Here is a 19,745-nt window from a genome sequence, read left to right on the forward strand (position 1 = left end):
TCAAAGCTCGCTTTTGAAGATCACCGTTTTTTTGGTTCCTTGTGTCTTCTTTACGACATCACACTTGCACGAAGTCATACGTACAAACACATGCCTCCGAATTACTTGTGTTTGTACGTATGTGTGGCACTGAAAAGCACGTAAAATCATAAAGATGTATGTATGTCTTGTGTGCATTTGTGATTTATGTTAGTAGTTTTAATTGAAATGCAAGGCGAAAGCTTGCATAATTAACATACGTGGGATTTCGACCAGACTATGAAAGTAACTTTTGTACTTCTAGACATACCATAAAACCCAGTTAAATACGTAATACCTACTAACTAAAAGAATAAAATTTCGTCTTAATTACGATTATTATTTTTATTTTTGTGACTCGAAACGTGGGCGATGCAATAAGTAAGTATTTATTTTGGGATTGTTTTTGCGTGGGATCAAAGCTTACCCCTGCGACTCAAAGGGGCTCTCACTGACAGTTGTAGTGTTGCAAACTTGTGCGCGATAGGAAAACAAAAACAGCACGGGCGTGGAAAATTAAGGGTGCGTCAAGTTATTGCCGAAGGATATTTAAGGGAAGCAACTTGAAAAAGCATATTTATTTATTCTAAGCGCCCGAAAAACTACTTAACTGATATTTTGTTTACAATCCGATAAGCAAACGGTGGCAACATTTACACTAGCGGACTTGTAAAAGAATAGTTAAAGGAAACGTAAAACGTAATTTTATTTCCCGTAAGTCTAAAATCATTCGGAGGTATTTTATTATTTATATTGAGCAAAATGGTGTACCAAAAGGCTTGAACCAGTAACTCGCAATTATTTAGTGTGGTCATTGTTTATGGTAGGTACCATCTACCTACCTAGTAAATAAAAGTTGCTTCAATCGCTGCATTTGGCTGCTATGTAATGTTTTGTGGGGGTGTCGTGTACCACCTATTCCACCTGATAAAGAAAATAATAATCCTATCGTTGTTTCTGACAAATCGAAGGTCGAATATTATTCAGAAAAGAGAGTCAGATTCATGTTTACCCTCTTTCCGCCTTGAAAATATATTGTTTCCCTTTGAAATTAAATTGGAAGTTTAGAAGTACCTAAGTGTTGTTTTCGAATACTGGAGCCAAAACAGGTTAGAATACAATATTCTCTTCAAAATAACACTTAGAAGGCTGAAGAAGAATATTTTGTATTTATAATGCTCTAGCCATTGAGAAATAGTTATAAATATGACAGTGACACAATTCTAAGCAGGATTAAGTAACATTAACAAATACCTAGTATGTCAGTTTTTGTAACCTTTCAAAATATGCTGACCGTTTATTAGCAATCTAAAAACAAATCCACAAATTATTTTGCATATTAAGTGTGTGTTATTTCTACTAATGACAAAGGTAATCTTTAGGAATTTTAATTCCCATGTTTTCTACTGTCTTATTCTAAATTTTTTACCAAGTTGTTGATAAACGTGAATAGTGCCCAACCCGAAGGATTGTTCCTCTAAAAATCATAATATTCATGTTAGATAGTATCTGATAGCGTTTAATAACACGGCTAGTCGCAGGGAAGTAGTTTTTTGACCACCCTTGTACGGCGTCCTGGTATGGTGAGCGCGGGACTCTCCGCTATGGTCCATTGTCCTGTCAAGATCATGGTTTGCAGTTTGTCAACCCCTGCTATTTCCTGCAGTCAGATGGTTGTACTTGACATAGCTTATTTGTACCTACCAGTATAAATGAAAACCATGCAGGAAACTCGATATCATTTTTTTATAGTAACTGAACGATGAAAACATGAAACTAAAACTGATTGTGAATTACCGATCAAGTATCTTTGTAGGTACCTACTTCATGTTCTCTAAAAAATGAGTAGACTTATAATACTGCATTTGACACGTTTCTACGTTAAGTTGTTGAAACGTTACCGTCTGCCACTTGACGAGTTTTACTTTTGTGAAGTTGTTTTCCCAATAAAGCTGCAGCAAATACCCGTGTAAAAAGGGACAATTCTGCAGGATGCCTGCTTCCGTTTTATCGGCTACCCTTTGTAGCTGTCATGTCATGTCATGTCACATGCTGGGGGTTCTACGTATATACACTTAAAGCCTCTCAATCTCCTTTTTTTATTTATTTAACAGTTGGTATTATAGTGAGTTTTTTCTAATGGTACGAAATGATTTCAAATTTTAATTAAGGGGTTCATTATTATTTATAATCAGTTTAGGTAATATTTTTGGCATTAAGAGTTCCGATCCTATTTATGCTTGTTATTATGTGGCACCCTTCATTTATTTCCTACGTTCTTTGTTGAGTGGTATATGTATCAAGTCATGTTTACTGTTTCCGTAATTGTGAATTGGTACATGTTAGGAAATCGAAGCATACAAGCGTAGCTTATTATACCGTATTTTTTATATTACAAGTGAGTTGAGTATGTTGTTGCCATTACTATTTATCGTTAGATTAGTTAAATCGTCGATAAGGTGATCGCAATCTCTCAATAATATTATGGTATTTGTTCTAAATCAGTTTAAATATCTACCTAAGGTAATTTTCAGAATCGTTTTATTTTTTAATTATTGAAATCTCGAAGGAAATATAAACTAAAAGGTTCTGCGGATTTCACGAACAGTTAACGTAAAAGTATGCAAATTGTTTTCGGTTTGAAAGCGAGCACCGAACAAGAAATTTCGATATCTACTTGTGCCATATCGTCGTAAACCAACGGCATGTCGGTCCCAAAACCATATATTAACCCCTTTGAAAGCTAACGGCGTCGGCGTCGGTTGTGGGTCGCACCGGTTGTTGTGGGACTTCTGTGATAACAATACCCAATGTATAAACGATATATAATAAATTAAACAATAAAGTTGACGCCATTCGAAATTGACCATTTGAATGCAGCCGGCGAACTGCGGAATTATACTAGTCGATATTTAGTCGAATTACAATTCTCTCGCTGTTTCGGCCCTATTGCCGTCGCTATTCTCCAGTCTGGATTAGCAGCAGTTTATAGAGGGAAATAAACGAGCTAATGACGCCAATTCGAAAGGATTAATAATAACGCCCTCAGTAAAATCCGATTGCCTAACACTCAGTAGTTATAGCTATTGTTATCAACTGATATTTTTGGTTGCAAAATTAAAATTTAGGCAATTTGTTCCTTGAAAACTTTATCGGCCATTTCAACTAAATCTTTAATAGAGGGACGTTGGCTGCATATTAGGAATCCCATTGTTTTTCGGTAATTTAATGGCGTTCTAAACTAATTTTAAGTTAAGTTTTCTTCCCTGGTTTAATCGACTTATCTCTTTATCCGTCGAACAAGGAAATAGATTAATGCCAGTATAATAAGAATACAATCAGCAAGAGCACCCGCTCCCTCCGCGTGCGTCCTCTTAATGAAAGGATAACAAAGGAAAGATCAAAGGAGGCAAGGGAAGGCTTGTGCGCGGGTGCACTTTCTCTGATTACACAGTAAAATATCAACCCTTACTACTTCCGAATAAGGACGAGTTTTTGTCATAATTAAAATGTGTATACGTTCACTAAATAGGAAACTAATTCTAAGTAAATTAAATTTAATTTAAACCCCTAAAAAATACTGATGACATGATCAGCAATTACATTTTTTGATTCAGAATTAGTGATCTATAATGATCAAATTTTAATGTTTTAGATAGTTTAACGGATTTTCTACAAAATTAGCTAACCAATTGTATTTTAGCTGAAAATCTTTTCAGAATTTAAGAACTGTACTTTGAAAGTTAATGTACAACCGACGGAGAAGATGAACTTTGTTAGTTTTGATACTTGAGGTTCATAATCCTTCGGAAACTTGTTGAGAACATTCAAACTATTCATCTTACTGACAATGAGTACAATTAATTAATTGCCAACGATGAGTAGTTTAGGTCTGCAATTAATAATCTACTCCAGATCATTCCGCTAAAACTGAAGCATATCTGAATAGTTGAAGATAGCGTAACAAATTAAAAACGATTAATTTTGATAATTATCGTTTATAGGAACTTAAGCTGAAGTTTTATTTAAGAGTGAACCAATCAATAGTGTATTTTATGGTTTAAAGCAGTTTTAGAAGTAAAATGTTACTTAGCTTTTACATTATTTTACAGTATAAGGAGGGTAAAAAATGAGCCTGTCGTTTAATTAGTGGTTTCGCGACGCTTATGGGCGAAGAGACGCCTTGAATAACTTTTCACCTTTGATATCGAGCGACTACTGGCTGACTGTGTGCAGAAACCCAAACGAATAGTAGTCAAAAAGTTGTTGATGACTGCACCGTGATGATTTTACTTTTGTTACATTTAATTTTTGTATCTAAGTACTATCAAAATTAATGACTTCTAGTGGTAGTATGTATTAATATGTGGGGACGATGAAAACTAAAGATTATGTTTTGGCAAAAAGAAATTTAAAATTGTTTTTCAATTTTTTACAGAGGGAATCATCTCAAAGGGATGCCGATCGAGAACGGAGACTTCGAGCAGAGAGTGAAGCTCGGACAAAGCAGGCGCTTCAGGAAGCGGCACGATGTCGGGCCCGACTCAGGCTGCTCACCAACGAGTTCACTAGGTGAGTTGTTACATAATAATAGATAGTTATTGTTTATATGAACCAATTTAGTGGTTACAGGTAGTAAAAGAGGAACGAACGCAAGTCGTAACTAACTTTGTACAGACTTTATTCGATTTGTAAAAGTTAATCATTTTATTGGAAACGTCAATCACTTGGTAGAAAGCAGTGCGTAATGTGATAGAGTAAAAATAGAGTGAAAAACAGTAATGGTGCAATCTCATTCCAAATAGCTGCTCATTGAGTCGAAAACATGTCTCTTGCTTTACGTCTCCCACTCCACCCCCTAAACTAATTGATTGATTGATTGATTGATTGATTGGGCTAACTAACACACGAAGACGTGAAACACAAGAGTACAGTACGTATTTGTATGTATAATCAAATCAGTACTTGTTCCGATTTCGAATTCCGATGTACGTACTACGTACGGTCTCTACACATATGTATAACGAGTTACATTTTTTTTTTGCACTTGCACTGCCTAGGTTAATTCCACGATCGTTAAAACAATGCCCATTACAAAAGGACGAAGTGTATTTTTTCTATAGAGTTTCTAAGGTGTTTGTATCATTTTTAAAATTATTTTACTTCAATTGAAATCCATATTTAAACTTCTCATTACACCATTATTTTGGAATTTATTAACGCTGCTTAAGAAATCAAGCGTTACCTTTTGTAGTTAAGGAATTTCAATTTTTGCAAGGATAAGATAGTAAACTTGATAATTCTATTTAAGTCGACATCCCCTAATACGTTAATTTTCGATAATATACAAAACAGCGATAAAGTTTGTAATTTCGGCGAAATGCAGTTCTGGGCGATTATGTAAAAAAAAAGCTGTAGGGTGGAATTGACCCAAGACTTTTGCTTGTCATTACCAGTGCTCGTTCGCTTTGGGTGCAATCTAGTTGTAATTCAGAATGAAATTGTCACACGTCGAGATAACGAAGCGTTGTTAAGGTTTAATTATTAATTAAAGTGACATTCGGTAATTATACCGTAACTGTTACTATGCGACCCCCTTTCCAACTCCTTACTTATCACACCCTTGTTTCGGGTGGATGTCTAACTTCCTCTTCGTTCAATTCATATAAACGGTGGTGGAAGTTAACCCTTAAAAATATTCAGCTTATTTTCTTTATTCATAAAATGACGTGGGACAATTAACTCAAAAATTACAATACCTCTAGTTTATTTATACTTCCCGTTGTTTTTGTATCTTACTAACGCACAAGTAAAGGCATTCGTGTGTATAACGTAATTTTGGCCCTTTATCGGATATAATCACATCGTGATAGCGAATAATCAGAGCTTTTGTTCGGACCTGGTGATTTATAATACCTCGTCTGCTATAACGGCCTTATTTCGCCAATCCCGGAACACTATTTAATGGAGAAATTAAATTTCTAAGTTAAACGTATCAAAAATCCTTTCAATTTCATCAATTTAAATTCGAAGAGAAGAAAATTAAATCGTTTACAGAATTGTCATTTTATGTCGAATGAATATTCATCAGCAAGCGATTTGATTTCTACAATTCGTACAATATTGCTTTCTACTGCTGGTGTTCATAATATAAAACGTCGTCTTTCGTTTGAGGAACGCCAGCATCGGCGTCGCCGTCGCGGCGCCGTCGTATGACAGCCCTTTTCCCAAGTGTACTGTAATAAACATCAGCACGGTCACTGATTTTCCTTTTGTCCTCAACGCTTTCGATCTGTTCATATTTTCTGTCGAAAGTTTCCAAATCCGCGCCAACATTTTTAGTGAAAGATCGACTGGATTTACTACATTTAGATTCGTTGAATGATAACTTTTTTGCAACAACACGATGAATAAAGAAAAATTCAAATTGGACATTAATAATTTTGTGGTTTGGTGCTAGTAACATCTACACTGTGTATAGTAGTTATCTACTTCCAATGTAATTTAGTTTTCAAACGTAATAATTGCAACAAAGGGCGGGCTACTACCAAAATGAAGACGAAAATCTGGTTAACTTCGTTCTTAAAGTGATTATAATGGCAAGTCGTAACTTTACTGAATTCATTATCGTCCTGTGGTTCCACTTTTGAATTAAATTTTAACTTTCTTTTGGAATGGATTAAAACGCGTACAAACGTTAAAACATTCTTTGTTTGATAAATTGTTTTGTTCTTTTCTGAAAAGTAATCTAAACAGGACCCGAACAGCACCACGCTAAATTGCACAAGTTATTAGATTTATTTACAATTAGGATTAAAAAAAAATTGAATTTTTAAGTTAATCGTGATTATTATTATAAAACATTTTTCGATTTTATAATAAATATTATACATACAATCCCGGAGTACGTAATGTAAAATTATAAAAATTAGTAATTGAATGAATGAAGTAGTGAAGCTCTAATAGGTTTAATAAAATAAGAGAGTTGGTATGTAGGTGGGTGGTGCACTAGGGATTAAATATTTGTATTTCGTTTGAAAACGGAAAGTCGCCCCCATAGGAAGGAGGGTAGTTGCTGCTGGTGTCTTTTTATTTGAAGTAGAATGAGGGTTGCTGTACACAATGGCTTACTGAAGTTTAAATAAAAGCGCGTAGGGGTTGTGTAACCTAGCAGTACCTAAATAACACGAGTGGAAAGTAGTGTAGCTACTATTGGATAAAAATTGGACCTTACAAAGATGAATTTTCTCGTTTTAGATTAGAAAAATATAAAAAAAAACTAAGTAGCTACAGTAAATAAATACAACATGATAATTAAGTGTATTAATATATAATATTCCAATTACTGTGGTAATTCATGATGCACTTAATAGCAGCTTAACAGGCGTTATAAATATTATCAGTGGCGGTTACTATCCAGAAAATAAGTGAAGACGGTCTTCACTTGAATAGTCGCTGCTGAATTATATTAGGAAAGAAAGAAAGGAAGGAAAAACAGGAGTGAGAGACACGTCTCATAAGAACGTTTACCCCTGAGGTTTCATCATGTTAGCGCCCTTCTTGTTGCAAGTAACCCCTTATTAATTTTATTATAATTAATGGTATCGTTCTGATAACTGCGAGGGTGATATGTCTCCATACTAGTGAGTGTAATGGTGAAATGAAGTCAAATTAAAATAAAAAAAATAAATATCAACCGTCCTGAAAATGATTCTCGCGAATAAAATAAAACGTATTTGGGTCAATTAATCTCGAGTTCAGACAATAGAAGTAAAACAAAATTGAAATTATTTATTTATTTATTTTAATAATAATAATATTTTTTTAAATTTAAAGACCAATGATTTAATGTTTCACGGGTCGTCTTAGGTAGAATTTGGAATATTACATCTGTCCCTGAAGGGAAGATGGAGCTTTAATTGAAAAATCCTATCCTTGCGCACCGTCAGGAAAAGCCGCACTTACGCCAACTATTGTACCGTCGACAGCTCTTCTCCCTTCGGTACCCTCTGAAATATCATTTCTCTTGCCCTTATGCGGCAAGGTTTTCCAAATTATGTGCTCTTGTGTATATTATATACAGTAACGATATTTATCACAGGCATTCTGGACCTGACAGATTCATTTCACAATTTTTCTCCTTTTTTCGCGGTTAATGCTACACTTTTGTTCGTGTCATAAAAACAATTTGACGATCAGGAACAGAACTTTCGACTCCAATAACGTTTAGCTTACTATAATTTTATTAGTTCTTATTATATTTTAAAATCAGATTTGCCCGAATAATCTATGCAACTTGGAAACACGGGGTGTAGGTTGGGTTGCATATTCCCTATTTTCTAAGAAAACTGCATGGAAACGTGTTTTTTTAAAAAATGTTTTGCGGACTTTCTTATTTAACTGTATCTTTGTATATTATACTTACACATATATTTTGTATGCCTGTATATTTTTTTAACAGTGTAGGATTATCCGGAACAGTTTTTCTCCATTTTCTCTCTGTTTTTTTTTTTTTTAATATTTCGAAAACCTAGATTACTGTTACGGAACAATGTTCGATCGAGAAGATGGAAAGTTATTGCGGACTTGGTGAAGCTATAAAATCGTTTTAGTGTCTTTTTATAGGTGGGCTCGGGCCTGAGGGGTTACTACCCTCCGCCTCAGCGACGCAGATGACGATGATAACGAAACTGAATAACTTTCGAAATTAATTTTCTTCCTAATAAAAGCGGTTTAATTGTAACTCTGACGTGGATACCCAGATGAAAGGTGTCCTGGCAAAACTTTGTAAAGGCAAGTCGTAGTAGATTCCAGTTGCTATAGCAATATGGGATCGTTCAAGTGAGTATTTTCTCCATTGTACGATAAAGCTGGGCTTTTGAATCGTTTTATAATTATGAAAGGGGATTCAAAATGATTTCAATAATAGCTAGAAGATAATCCCAATCTAATTCTTTTAAGTTACCATCGCACTAAAATTGGAATCTTAAGATGATTCATTTTTGATATAGCAAATACTCGACAACATCATGTAGAATCTGTAGAGAATTAATTTTTAATGTGGCAAATATTAAAATAGAACAATATTTAAGCTTTCTGGAGTGCACTTTTATTTATTCAATAAAAAAAAAAAAACAAATAAGAAATACAGTGGAGATGATTGAACTTTTCCAAATAAAATGTTGTAGTTACTTAATTTTTCTATGAAATATATTCAATTTCCACCTTAAGTTCCAAAGAGCCATAGTCAGTGGATAAAAGGCACTGTACCAGTGAAGTGGCACAGATGGCAAGACAAGAGCTCTCTAGATGCCCTAACTCTGCCACTTTGATCTTATATTCTATTCACTGAGCTTTATTCGCCCTTTCCCTTATTAAAATGACACCATGTCATCAATATGAACATGAACTTATAGTTCTTGAGCATCATAACAATAAAAAGGCAGCCAACAAGACATCTTTTTCATCTTTTGACCCAGAAAGGGTCTTTCATACTTGATGAGTGTTTATTCTTTCTTTTCACTTATTTATTTTTTATTTGATTTTTGCGTTGTGTGCCTAGAATACATATGTTTATAAATATGAAACTAGAAATATTTTATTATTTACAAATAATTAATATAACGTTTTTGTTTATTTCAGGATGGAAGAGACTGTTCGGTCAATGCTTGTTTATAAGAGTAGATCGGAACAGCTTCGACAAGAAAAGACTGCGCTAACCGTGGCATTTGAGGTGAATTTAATTGTTATTATTTTTGTATTTCTTTGTGTATTTCTATGAAGAAAAATACCTTTTCTCAGTAAGTTGACCAAATGAAGCGAGTAAAATAAGTTAGCTATTAGGAAAGGCCTTAGTTTGAGCGTTTCGGGATTAGGGAGGTCCCCTGTCCCGCGGTGTCAAATTAATAAAAAAGACGACAGGGGAGATCCCCCTTGTTTGCATGGAACCGCACTCCCGTGTTGTCTAATACTCGACTCTGGCTTGTCCGGAAATTCTGGGGTTTTTAACCAAACTACCAAGTATGAAGTCAAAAACGATTTTTTTTAACTGTTAAAAGCCTTTTGTATTTCTTCTGGTTCATATGTTACGAAAAAATACAATACTATCAGCTTGACTGATGTTTGCTATGCAACATTGATATATAGCGTGGCTGTTGGGTTGCATACCACCAATTAAAATAATCCTTTAATATTAACTACATATAAAAACCCCCTAATTCCAAGTTATTATACATTGAAAATATGAGCTTTGCTAGTTTAGTATTATACGATTTAGGACATGTAAGTACGAAGAAAAGAAAATTAATTAAATTAATGAAGGATACGGTTCGGGATATTGTGGATATCATTAGCACGAAAAAGGCAGATTAATAATCGCAAATACTCATACAATTATTTTTCCACATAGCATAATGTACATTTGTATGTAGCGATACACTGCAGCGCGTAAACAATTTGAAGACAGGGTGAAATTATTACCGGAATTAATCGTAAAAGGTGGGCGTAAACGGCCGCGAGTAATATTAGGGTTCTGGCCTTCTCACTCTGCTATGCTATTTGATTATTGGAAATTCCTTTCAAATTAGTTGAATAAATTCAACTGTTACCTACCAAAATGTCTTCAATTCAGTATGCAGTTCTATTGTATACTATATTTATTTGTAATTATTCTCAAAAACAACACCCAACTAAAATGCCCCTTTTATTGCTGTTGTACAATAATTATTTTCCTATCAAGGAGTTCAATGTTCGAGAGCATTCAAACTTTGGAGACAGTCATACTATACGGCTTCTCATAATAGTCGTGTGCCTGATCCAACTTCGTCAGCGAGCTTTAGACGACATCAAAAGCTTTGTTCTCAAAGTAGATAGATATTAAGCTATACAACAACGCTTTTACACATTCTCAAGCAAACCAACACTAAACAAAATTATTACTATTGTTTATGTAAAGAAATTAATACTGTGCAGTTAACTCGAAATTATTATTATTCAATGCAACAATTTAATCTTGTTTCACAATTACATAGTTAATATTGTGAACCTGCGAACGTTTTTAATATTTAATTTTAATTACTTAACATTGGAAAAGTGAAATTTTAATGTCATAGTAAAATAAAAAGATTTTAATATATTCTCGTCGCATTTAATTCAATCATTATTTAATGAAGTTTACCAGTTTACCAGCTACCAACTGCAGTTGCATGGGGAGCAAATATGTTGTAGAATCCGACTCTGAGTGTTCAGATAGCTTATCTCCAAATAAAATGCGTACGGCGATTTAGCCGAATTTCCTCGAACAACCACAAAAATCGATAACAGTTACGGGGGGTTGTAATAGTCTCGCTCGTTCGTCTCTTCAGCCCTCGTACCCTCCCGTACAGTCTTTAGTTGTTAATCTGTTTCACCCCAGTAACAAGTGAACAAGAACGTCCACTAGAACTACCCCAATTCGTAGTTGAGGCCATTTACGTTTATGCAAAACGGGGTGATGCAAAATGCCAACTTCTCCCCCTCTCTCTTTTTCCCCCCATTACTTTGTAAAGCTGCGTCGAAAGTGATATCATCCCCACACGCAACTGCGTTAGCCAAAACGACGCAAAGAAGATGCATTTAATACATTTATATATTTCTGCCTGGAATTAGTGTTTAATATTATATGTTTAGGTATTTCTGTCAATATCGATCAAAAAAAGTGCAGGTGTTGAACATTTCTTGATATTGGTAGTTTATTAAGCGATTTGTTTTGGAGCATTTCTTCTCCATACAACATTATGAGCGAAAGATAAAGGGGGTAATGAATCGTGAAAATTTAATGGCAACTGTTACAATCCCCCATCCGATTGCGTTATTAAAGGAAATGGTGTGAAATTTATCACTCTCCTAGTCGCTTTGGTTACATTGATAAAGTAAATGTAATAGAAAGCGGTACAACTTTCCTATACGTATATTTATAAAAAAAATTTTTTTGGGGACACAAAATCGTGTTTTTCATTTACATAGGTACGCCATAAATTGTATAGCAATTGCTTCTTTCAATTTTATAATGAACTTACAGTTGAGTTTAGGTGAGGTTGAACGTTAAAGTGGCGTTGCTAATTACTTTTGCCGATTACCTACCCCTCTCGCCTCTTCCTTTATAATGGATATTAATAATCGTGATTCATCAGAATGAGGGCTGTCGTTTGTAAAAAGTAAAGCAACCCTTTAACTGTTACACAGTTGCTACCATATTAATGCGTAATTTGATTTACTTTTATTCAGAATGGTAGAGATTATTATGAAATGTTAAAAGGGATGCAACATTATTTTTATTTTGTTCTAGAATCGCTGTCAGCAATACCAGAATACAATCACTAGATTGAACAAAGAGATTTCGTCTTTACGAGAGCAGCTAGACCAAATAAATTTGGACCCATCTCTTAGAGACGGAGCCGTAGCAGCCCAAACAGCAGCTCTTCACAAACAAGCTGAAGAGTCCAGAAGACAATATGAGCGTTGCCTAGATGATGTGGCAAATCAAGTAGTCAAAGCTCTGTTGGCTCAAAAGGTGAATCGGCGCCAATATATTTACGATCATTGGTATTTCTTTTTATTTAACTACTTACATGGACACCAAAACTTTTACACTATGCGCTTTTTTTTTTAAAGAGCATTATAAAGTATTTCAGGTCTAGATTTTACTGTTGACTGTTTAAATTGATTTTGACATTATTTTGACGGGAGAATGCCGGGCGAATTCGATCATTATTTCTAACGTCTTTTTTATTTTTCTCAGGGCTTGAAAGAAGAGATATCTAATCTAAACAAACGAATCCAGGATTTAGAATCACAAAATCGTACTCTTACATCAATGTTAGTGCATCAGCTCCAAGGAGATTCGACGTCCTTGTCGGATTCCGAATTGTCACCTTCTCGACATCTTGCGCTTGAAGAATACAAAGACTACGACGCCACGTCGACGGATGCTTCTCCTTCGCATATTCTTACTACCAAGCAGTCATCTGACATGAAACACTGTAACTCCTTTAATTCTGATGTTTTGAACGAGACTAAGTCCGAAAGCTTCGTAAAGATGCATGAAAAACATTTATCTGCTGATTCCAATGTGGTTGGTAAGTTTAGTGTCAGAAGAAAATAATTAAAAAGACTGTTTACATTAACATAGATATCGTTTACAGATAATAAGTTGTCCTTGGAAGACAAAAAACGACATCAGGTGCTGACGAGGTTGTGGACGGAACTGAAAGGTGCAGAGGTTACTCCTAAAAGACTTTTGGAAGCCCTTTCTGCTGTAGATCCGTCATTTCGTCTGCCTCCTCAAAGGCCTGTTTCTTTAAATCTTCACCTGCCTATATTTCAAACGGCCAAAGGTACCTTCAGATCGCGGCCAGTCTTGGGTAATATCATTCACATGCAAGTAGTCAATGAATGGTGCAAAATATTATTCATTTCAGCCCAAACTTGTTCCAAAAGTGAAGAAGAAACTATTGGTAACGAATCTCCTGAAAGTGGAAATCGTGACGAAGGATATTCCACAATGTCTTCCGATGTTCAAGCCGAAGTTACTAAACCATCATCCGAAGTTACGGTATGTGCACGAGGTCTGGAGGAACTCAAAGAAGCAATAGATGAAACTGACATTGTCGAAAGTAGACTTTTTATAGCCGAAGCAAAGGAACCGGACGTTTTATATATTCCCATCAATTTATTAAGTTTGAATCCGAGGTAAGTATTAAAAAAATCATAGCGTAACATTTAATTTTCTTGAATAAATGGTTTGCATTTAATTTATAGAAATAGTTATCCTCCAACCAAAGACATCCTTCCTTTCCAACACATAATGCGCAGCTTTTCCGATTCACATCTGTGTATCAAGATAACAACATCGCCTAGTCCATGTTATTCGTTAAGTTCTCCGATATCTAGCAGTCCTAGTATACTTTTTCTTGATATTACCGAAAAGAAGTATAATCCTCTCAGAAGGACAAAGGCCACGAATAGTTTGGTCGGTACGTTCATTTTTTTATCGTAGCTACTCAAAAGTAAAAATAATAAAAGCAAAAAAAAACATTTTTAGCAACCACTACTACACCAGATTTTTTTGACGATCCGTCATCCCCAGCTCTCGAAGAACACTTGGAGCTCACCAGCTGGGATGCCGAGTATATACAACACTGGCTTCTTTTAGACGAAACAAGATCTGCCATCCAACAACACCAACGTGATCTTTTAGAATTAGAATACGATCGAACAGAATTAGAAGACTGGAGTCTAAGTCTTTCCTCTGACGATGTTCGTGCAGAGCAGTTGGTAAAAAAATACGAATCGGTAACCACTCCCAGTCAGATATCTTTATCTACGTTACCCAGCATTCAAGAGAACAACGCTCTCGAATTGGAAGAAGATGCAAACGAATGTTTATGGAATGGATCCAGTTATATGATGGATGGTGATGGACACGAAATAGTAACGTTATTAATGGATGCTGGTAGCAGTGTACAAGCGGAAAAACAGTGGCCATATGCGGTAGGAGGAACAGGGAATAATTCACAAATGGCCAATTCGCCCGAAAACAGCAGTTGGTCAAGCAACGGGTCAGATTGCTGTCACTCTTACGAACCGGAAACGTGTTCAAAACGATCTTCGGCCGCTCTGAGCGGTTGTAGCGATGATACTAGCGAAATGCCAGCCATAGGAACTGATTTTACAAGAGATTTTTATAGGTAATTGAAAATGCTTCTTCGTTTTTCGTGTATATAAACAGTTTTACAGAAGAAATTAATTGTTTTTAGGTTAGTAAAATTCGAAAGTACTAAAAGTTTGGCGTCGACATCATCTAGAAGTCTGGGAGGTGCGTTATCGGAAAATGGGGATCGTGAAATGGCACTACAAAACGTCCTTACATTTATAGCCGAACAACAGAAGTATACGCAAAACAAAGACTCGCGCCCATGTTCCGTTACTGAAAACACTAAAGACTTTAACGTTGAAGGCCCACAACCTGCGTCGCAATGTTTGGACGATTCAAAAAACTCCGCAGTCGCCGACGAGAACTACATTAAAGTGAAACATTTAACCTCTGAATTGTCTGCAAACGTAAAAGCCGAGGACCTAAAGTACTGTAATATTTCCTATGCGGAAGAAGTGTGTTTAGTGACGCCTTTGGATGTGGAAAGTGAAAATTGTTCTAACATATGTGTACATCCAGTTGACATTTGCAGTAGCGTTAATGTCGATGCAATATCATCGTCGATGGTAGACATGACGTCAGATCACGTGGATCAAAATAGTGTTTCTAATGATATTAATAAGTCTTGTGACAGTGATAACACTAGCGCGACGACTACTGCTACGACCCCTATGAGTGAATCGCTCACGTCTACTATCAGCACCTCTGACACCGTAGTTTCCAAAATTCCACGGTTGAAACCGACTGCTTCTAAGATCCCCGTGAGTCCAAATCGAGTCTCCAAAACCTCGCCCATTAGTAACAATAACAATAAAAATAATAACATCAACAATAATGAAAAATCTCCGAAACTTCCCAGGAGTAAGATTCCTTATAAGAAATTGTCAACTCCTACTAAAAATCAAGCGCAGCCCAAAATTCACGACCAGTCGAAAAGTGCAAACGAAGAGGAAAATATTCATGTGATAACGGCCGAGCGCCTTCCCCGATTTAATCCTTGTGATGCTGGTAGCGTCATAGAAGGACCTCCTCATCGAGCAATAAGTTTTCACGAACGCGCAACTTCTAAAGATGTAATCGACGAATTAAACAGAATAATTCAGAAAGGAGACGACGGAGTACAACAGGGCAGAGAAGACATTAGTGGTGATGATAATATGAGCAATCCAAAATTGGATGAGAACTGTAAAGCTACTGGTTGGATCCATGTAGAAAAGGATATCGATCTCACCGATCCCAAGGTAAATTATTCAAATTTGTAAGGAAATGGAATCAGTCTCGTGATTTTATTTTAGACAAGTTAGAAAATACAGTTATAATAATGAAGTGTAGAATTAAATAAGTGGACTTAAAACCAACTACAATTAAAAAACTATTTAACCCCGTCTGGCTTTGATTCTACACTTCATAGATTAAAGGGGAGAAATGAAATCTACAGTAACACTTTTTACATAATATTGATATCAAATTGAATATCCTGTTGGACGTAATGAAAACACCTATACCTATCCTATTTTATTAATTTATCAATTTAGGCAAGAGCGAATTTATTGGATGTTATGATGGCGTCTGTATCAAGTGATTCTTCGCCAACGTCGTCATGTGGTGGGAGCATAACTAGCGATTCCAATGAAGAACCTCCAGACTATGGACATTTACATAGGATTCATAAGTTTCACAGACAAAAGAAAGGTATATGATTATTAATTATTTATTATTGATTCTTATTCTAAGGAAAAGGAAATTGCACTTCAATCGGAAGTTTTTGGGTTTTTGTTTCGTGGACAAAATTTTTCGGTTCAAAAACCGCTCTGCTGTTCTGTCGTTAACCGATTTTTAATTCTAATATTATTACAGTTCGTTCAGACTCGTAATATGTTGTTATTTTTGTAGTTCAGTGCTTTGATTATAGAATCGCCTTTGGTTTTCCAATTTTTATAGCTTTTGTTATCTATATTTAAGTTTGTTTACTGATTTTAAATAAGAAAAAAAACTATTTAAACGTTGCCGTTTTTGATACTATAACATGTAATCAAAAACTAATTTAATATAAGGAGAAATAAATGAGTAAGCAAACTAAGAGAAAAAGCCTGAGCGAACTGTATTCTTTCGTACAATTTTGTTGTGGGGTTTTCAAGCTTCGACTTCCTCGGCACCGTGCACACCGATCACAGAAACTGCTGTCTGAACAGTCACCCACTGTAGTAGTACAACGTCCGTGTTGTGTTTCTTCTAGTCCATGCTCATCGGCCCGAACTGGCCGTTGTGCGTATGCCCCCCAACAACGCCCGCCCATCGATTATTGGTCGTCCCGACTTTTACGTTAGATACGGCGAGAAAGAACGAGAAGCTGTAGCGTGTTTCGACTTTTTAGACAACTTCAGTAATAGTAGCAGCAGTAGCAGCGACAATTGTTCCTTGCATCACAACGACGTCGAGAAATGTATTGTAGGTAATGACAGGGACGGGCATCACAAGGGGATGATTCATGCTTGTTATAAAGATAACGACGGCATGATGGTAAAAAGCTAATGATCGTCGCAAAACATGAGAAATCCAAAGAGCATTTATATATAAATAAACCACGTTTTTTGTACATTTTGTAAAGTATTTCACCCATAAATTATCTTCCGTACACGCACCTGCGAGAATTGGTATTATAATGTACCTGTCGTACTATGCCCAAGTTTATAACTTAACTTATTTATTATTATTTATTTATTTTGAGAAAGTCGGAAGCCCTAGCTGATTAACCAATTTTACGTTACACTGTACAGAAAGTTTCAGTTGATTTGCTAATAATAAATTAAAATATTTCTGCGATTACTGATTCACTTGCTACTTGGTTACGTTTTCAAAAACGACTCATAAGTTTTTGGCAATTAAATGAATAATCGATCTATCAAAAGACAAAAAAATTTAATTCCTCTCAATAATATTTGTGTATTTCAAAAAAGAAACACATTTACTATAGCCACTAAATCTACCACAAGTTAACATACGATTACTTTTTGTTGTAAGCATTTATTTATTCATTAAAAATGCATTTATTTAAAAAGAATGCTGTGCATTTTTTTTCTCTTGACTTTGACAGTGTATTAAAACGAAAATTAGAATACCACCGAAGGTAGTTTTCTAATTGTTACGAATATAAGTATGTATACTGTGTATGTATAGTGTCCGTAGAGTGATGTATTTTTTATATAGGCTTTCTCGTTATATTTTAGTACAAATTTAGATAATACAATAAAGAATTTAACGATTATTACTCATTTCCCTCTATTTCCTTTTGTGTTGATAATTCTGACAAAAATTAAAAGTTTTTGAAACAAATAATTATAAAAAATATAATAACTAATAAGAAAGCGTTACTCGCAAACATTAGGACATGAGAGTGAAATTAGAATAAATAGATAAACAAAAAAATTATTCATTATTAGTTGGATTAAATTGATTAATTAAGTGTTGCAGTTAATTATTACTACTTAAATGCATTAAAATATGTAGTAACGCTTTAATTATTAGCAAATTTTGTGAAATTTTCTGATTTTTGTTTTGACCATGCAAAAAGTTATGTAATTACAATATTGTAATTTAGGTTGCATAAACTTGGTAGATATTCGTATTTTAAATATTTCGCGCCAGTCTAGAAAGCTACCATGACATGACGCCGCAGCGCTCTATTCCGTCAAAGTTGGTAACGTTCGAATAACTTCGTTGACAGTTGCATTTTCGTGTTTATTGATATACAATTATCTCTCATTTTATCCAATTATCGCGATAATTAGTTAGAATGAATGCTTTTGAATATTATTAAAATATTTTTTAAATCAGTATGTACAACAATCAACAACTATTTAGCTTTCTTCTACAAGATTAACAGGTATGTCAGTCTCCTGCCTGAATCATGTTTAATTGCTGCCTTTGTGCTTTGTGGTTTTAGTTATAAGTTGTAATAATTTCTGTGCTTTCTCGGTAAAAAAATTTGGAACAACTAGTACTACATACAAAATTTACATCAAACCAGGTTCTGTAATTACAGTTTTATCCGTGATGTGCATGTCACTACCTGCCTACATATATATATATATATATTAAGGTAGTAAATTTCAAAAGTATGTCTACTGACTGCTTTATTAGCAATAAGGTCATTTTTTACATTAGTTGACATTGGAATTGAGACATGAAGTTTAGTCAGGTAGTTAGTACTCACTAAGTAGAATCGTGTGGTAGCATTAATTCCGTGCGGAAACCAATGTAGCTTGAGATACAGGCTCCTAAAGTTATTTAATCGGAAGAAATTTCGATTGGTACGGCCCTGGCTGCAGCCCTTCGTCAGCTGTTCTCGCCAAATATGCATTGATGACGTCATTGTTTAGTTAGGTAGATGTATGACAGACTCGAGTTTGTTTAATGCCCCTGCCCGCCGAAGGCGGGCTGATACATTAGAATAATGTTAGGAAGATATGTTTTAGGACAAAGGATGTTTGGCGGGAACAGCTGACGGAAGGCTGAAGCCAGGGCCGTACCTACCGGTATTTCCTCCGATTAAGAAAACTTTAAGGGCCTGTATCTCACTCACATTCATTTTTAAACAAATAATAAACAAAATTCTAGTAAATACTACTACACTACTTTACTTGGTGACTACTACCTACCTGACTAAACTTCATGTCTCAATTCCAATGTCAACTAATGTAAAAAATTACCAGCAATAAATTTTAATAACATCTCTTGGTGACTTGCAAAAAATTACGTGCATAGATAAAGTCAAGTGATTATCGTAACTGTACGCATTTATAAAAAACGAGGTACAACTAACAGTTCTAAGCTATTAAACTTTTGTTCAAAGAAACTAATCATAAACTAATTAATTCTTTAAAACATTAATCAGATATCTACTTCAATTAGCCGTTTTTTTTTTCAATCGAGGTTGTTACAACCTTATCTATGAATTTTAATATCAATCAGCTGAAGAAGTAATTTCAAACGTTGTAGTTTCTGAAGAGATACTTATATGCAAACGAATTTACAT

The 19,745-nt window shown here is 35.0% G+C and overlaps 1 protein-coding gene across 5 annotated transcripts in view; it reads left to right on the plus strand.

Moving 5' to 3' along the window:
* LOC108743243 overlaps window positions 1–17,306 on the plus strand; it is a 46,079-nt gene extending 28,773 nt beyond the window's left edge. For 3 of the 5 annotated variants that reach the window (XM_018478719.2, XM_018478722.1, XM_018478721.1), the window contains exons 4-14: window positions 4,457–4,590; window positions 9,661–9,751; window positions 12,344–12,568; window positions 12,797–13,133; window positions 13,200–13,418; window positions 13,476–13,746; window positions 13,816–14,030; window positions 14,099–14,744; window positions 14,814–15,951; window positions 16,246–16,402; window positions 16,947–17,306. In XM_018478719.2, coding sequence (XP_018334221.1) covers window positions 4,457–4,590; window positions 9,661–9,751; window positions 12,344–12,568; window positions 12,797–13,133; window positions 13,200–13,418; window positions 13,476–13,746; window positions 13,816–14,030; window positions 14,099–14,744; window positions 14,814–15,951; window positions 16,246–16,402; window positions 16,947–17,242 — 3,729 coding nt within the window. In that variant the 3' untranslated portion in view covers window positions 17,243–17,306. Of the gene's footprint in view, window positions 1–1,296; window positions 1,390–4,456; window positions 4,591–9,660; window positions 9,752–12,343; window positions 12,569–12,796; window positions 13,134–13,199; window positions 13,419–13,475; window positions 13,747–13,815; window positions 14,031–14,098; window positions 14,745–14,813; window positions 15,952–16,245; window positions 16,403–16,848 lie in introns of those variants that run through there. The other 2 variants (XM_018478724.1, XM_018478723.2) reach the window with 2 other exon arrangements.
* The last annotated feature ends 2,439 nt before the right edge of the window (window positions 17,307–19,745 follow it).

This window comes from Agrilus planipennis, unplaced genomic scaffold, assembly GCF_000699045.2.
Source record: "Agrilus planipennis isolate EAB-ADULT unplaced genomic scaffold, Apla_2.0 scaffold369, whole genome shotgun sequence".
Classification (NCBI taxonomy): Eukaryota; Metazoa; Arthropoda; class Insecta; order Coleoptera; family Buprestidae; genus Agrilus; species Agrilus planipennis.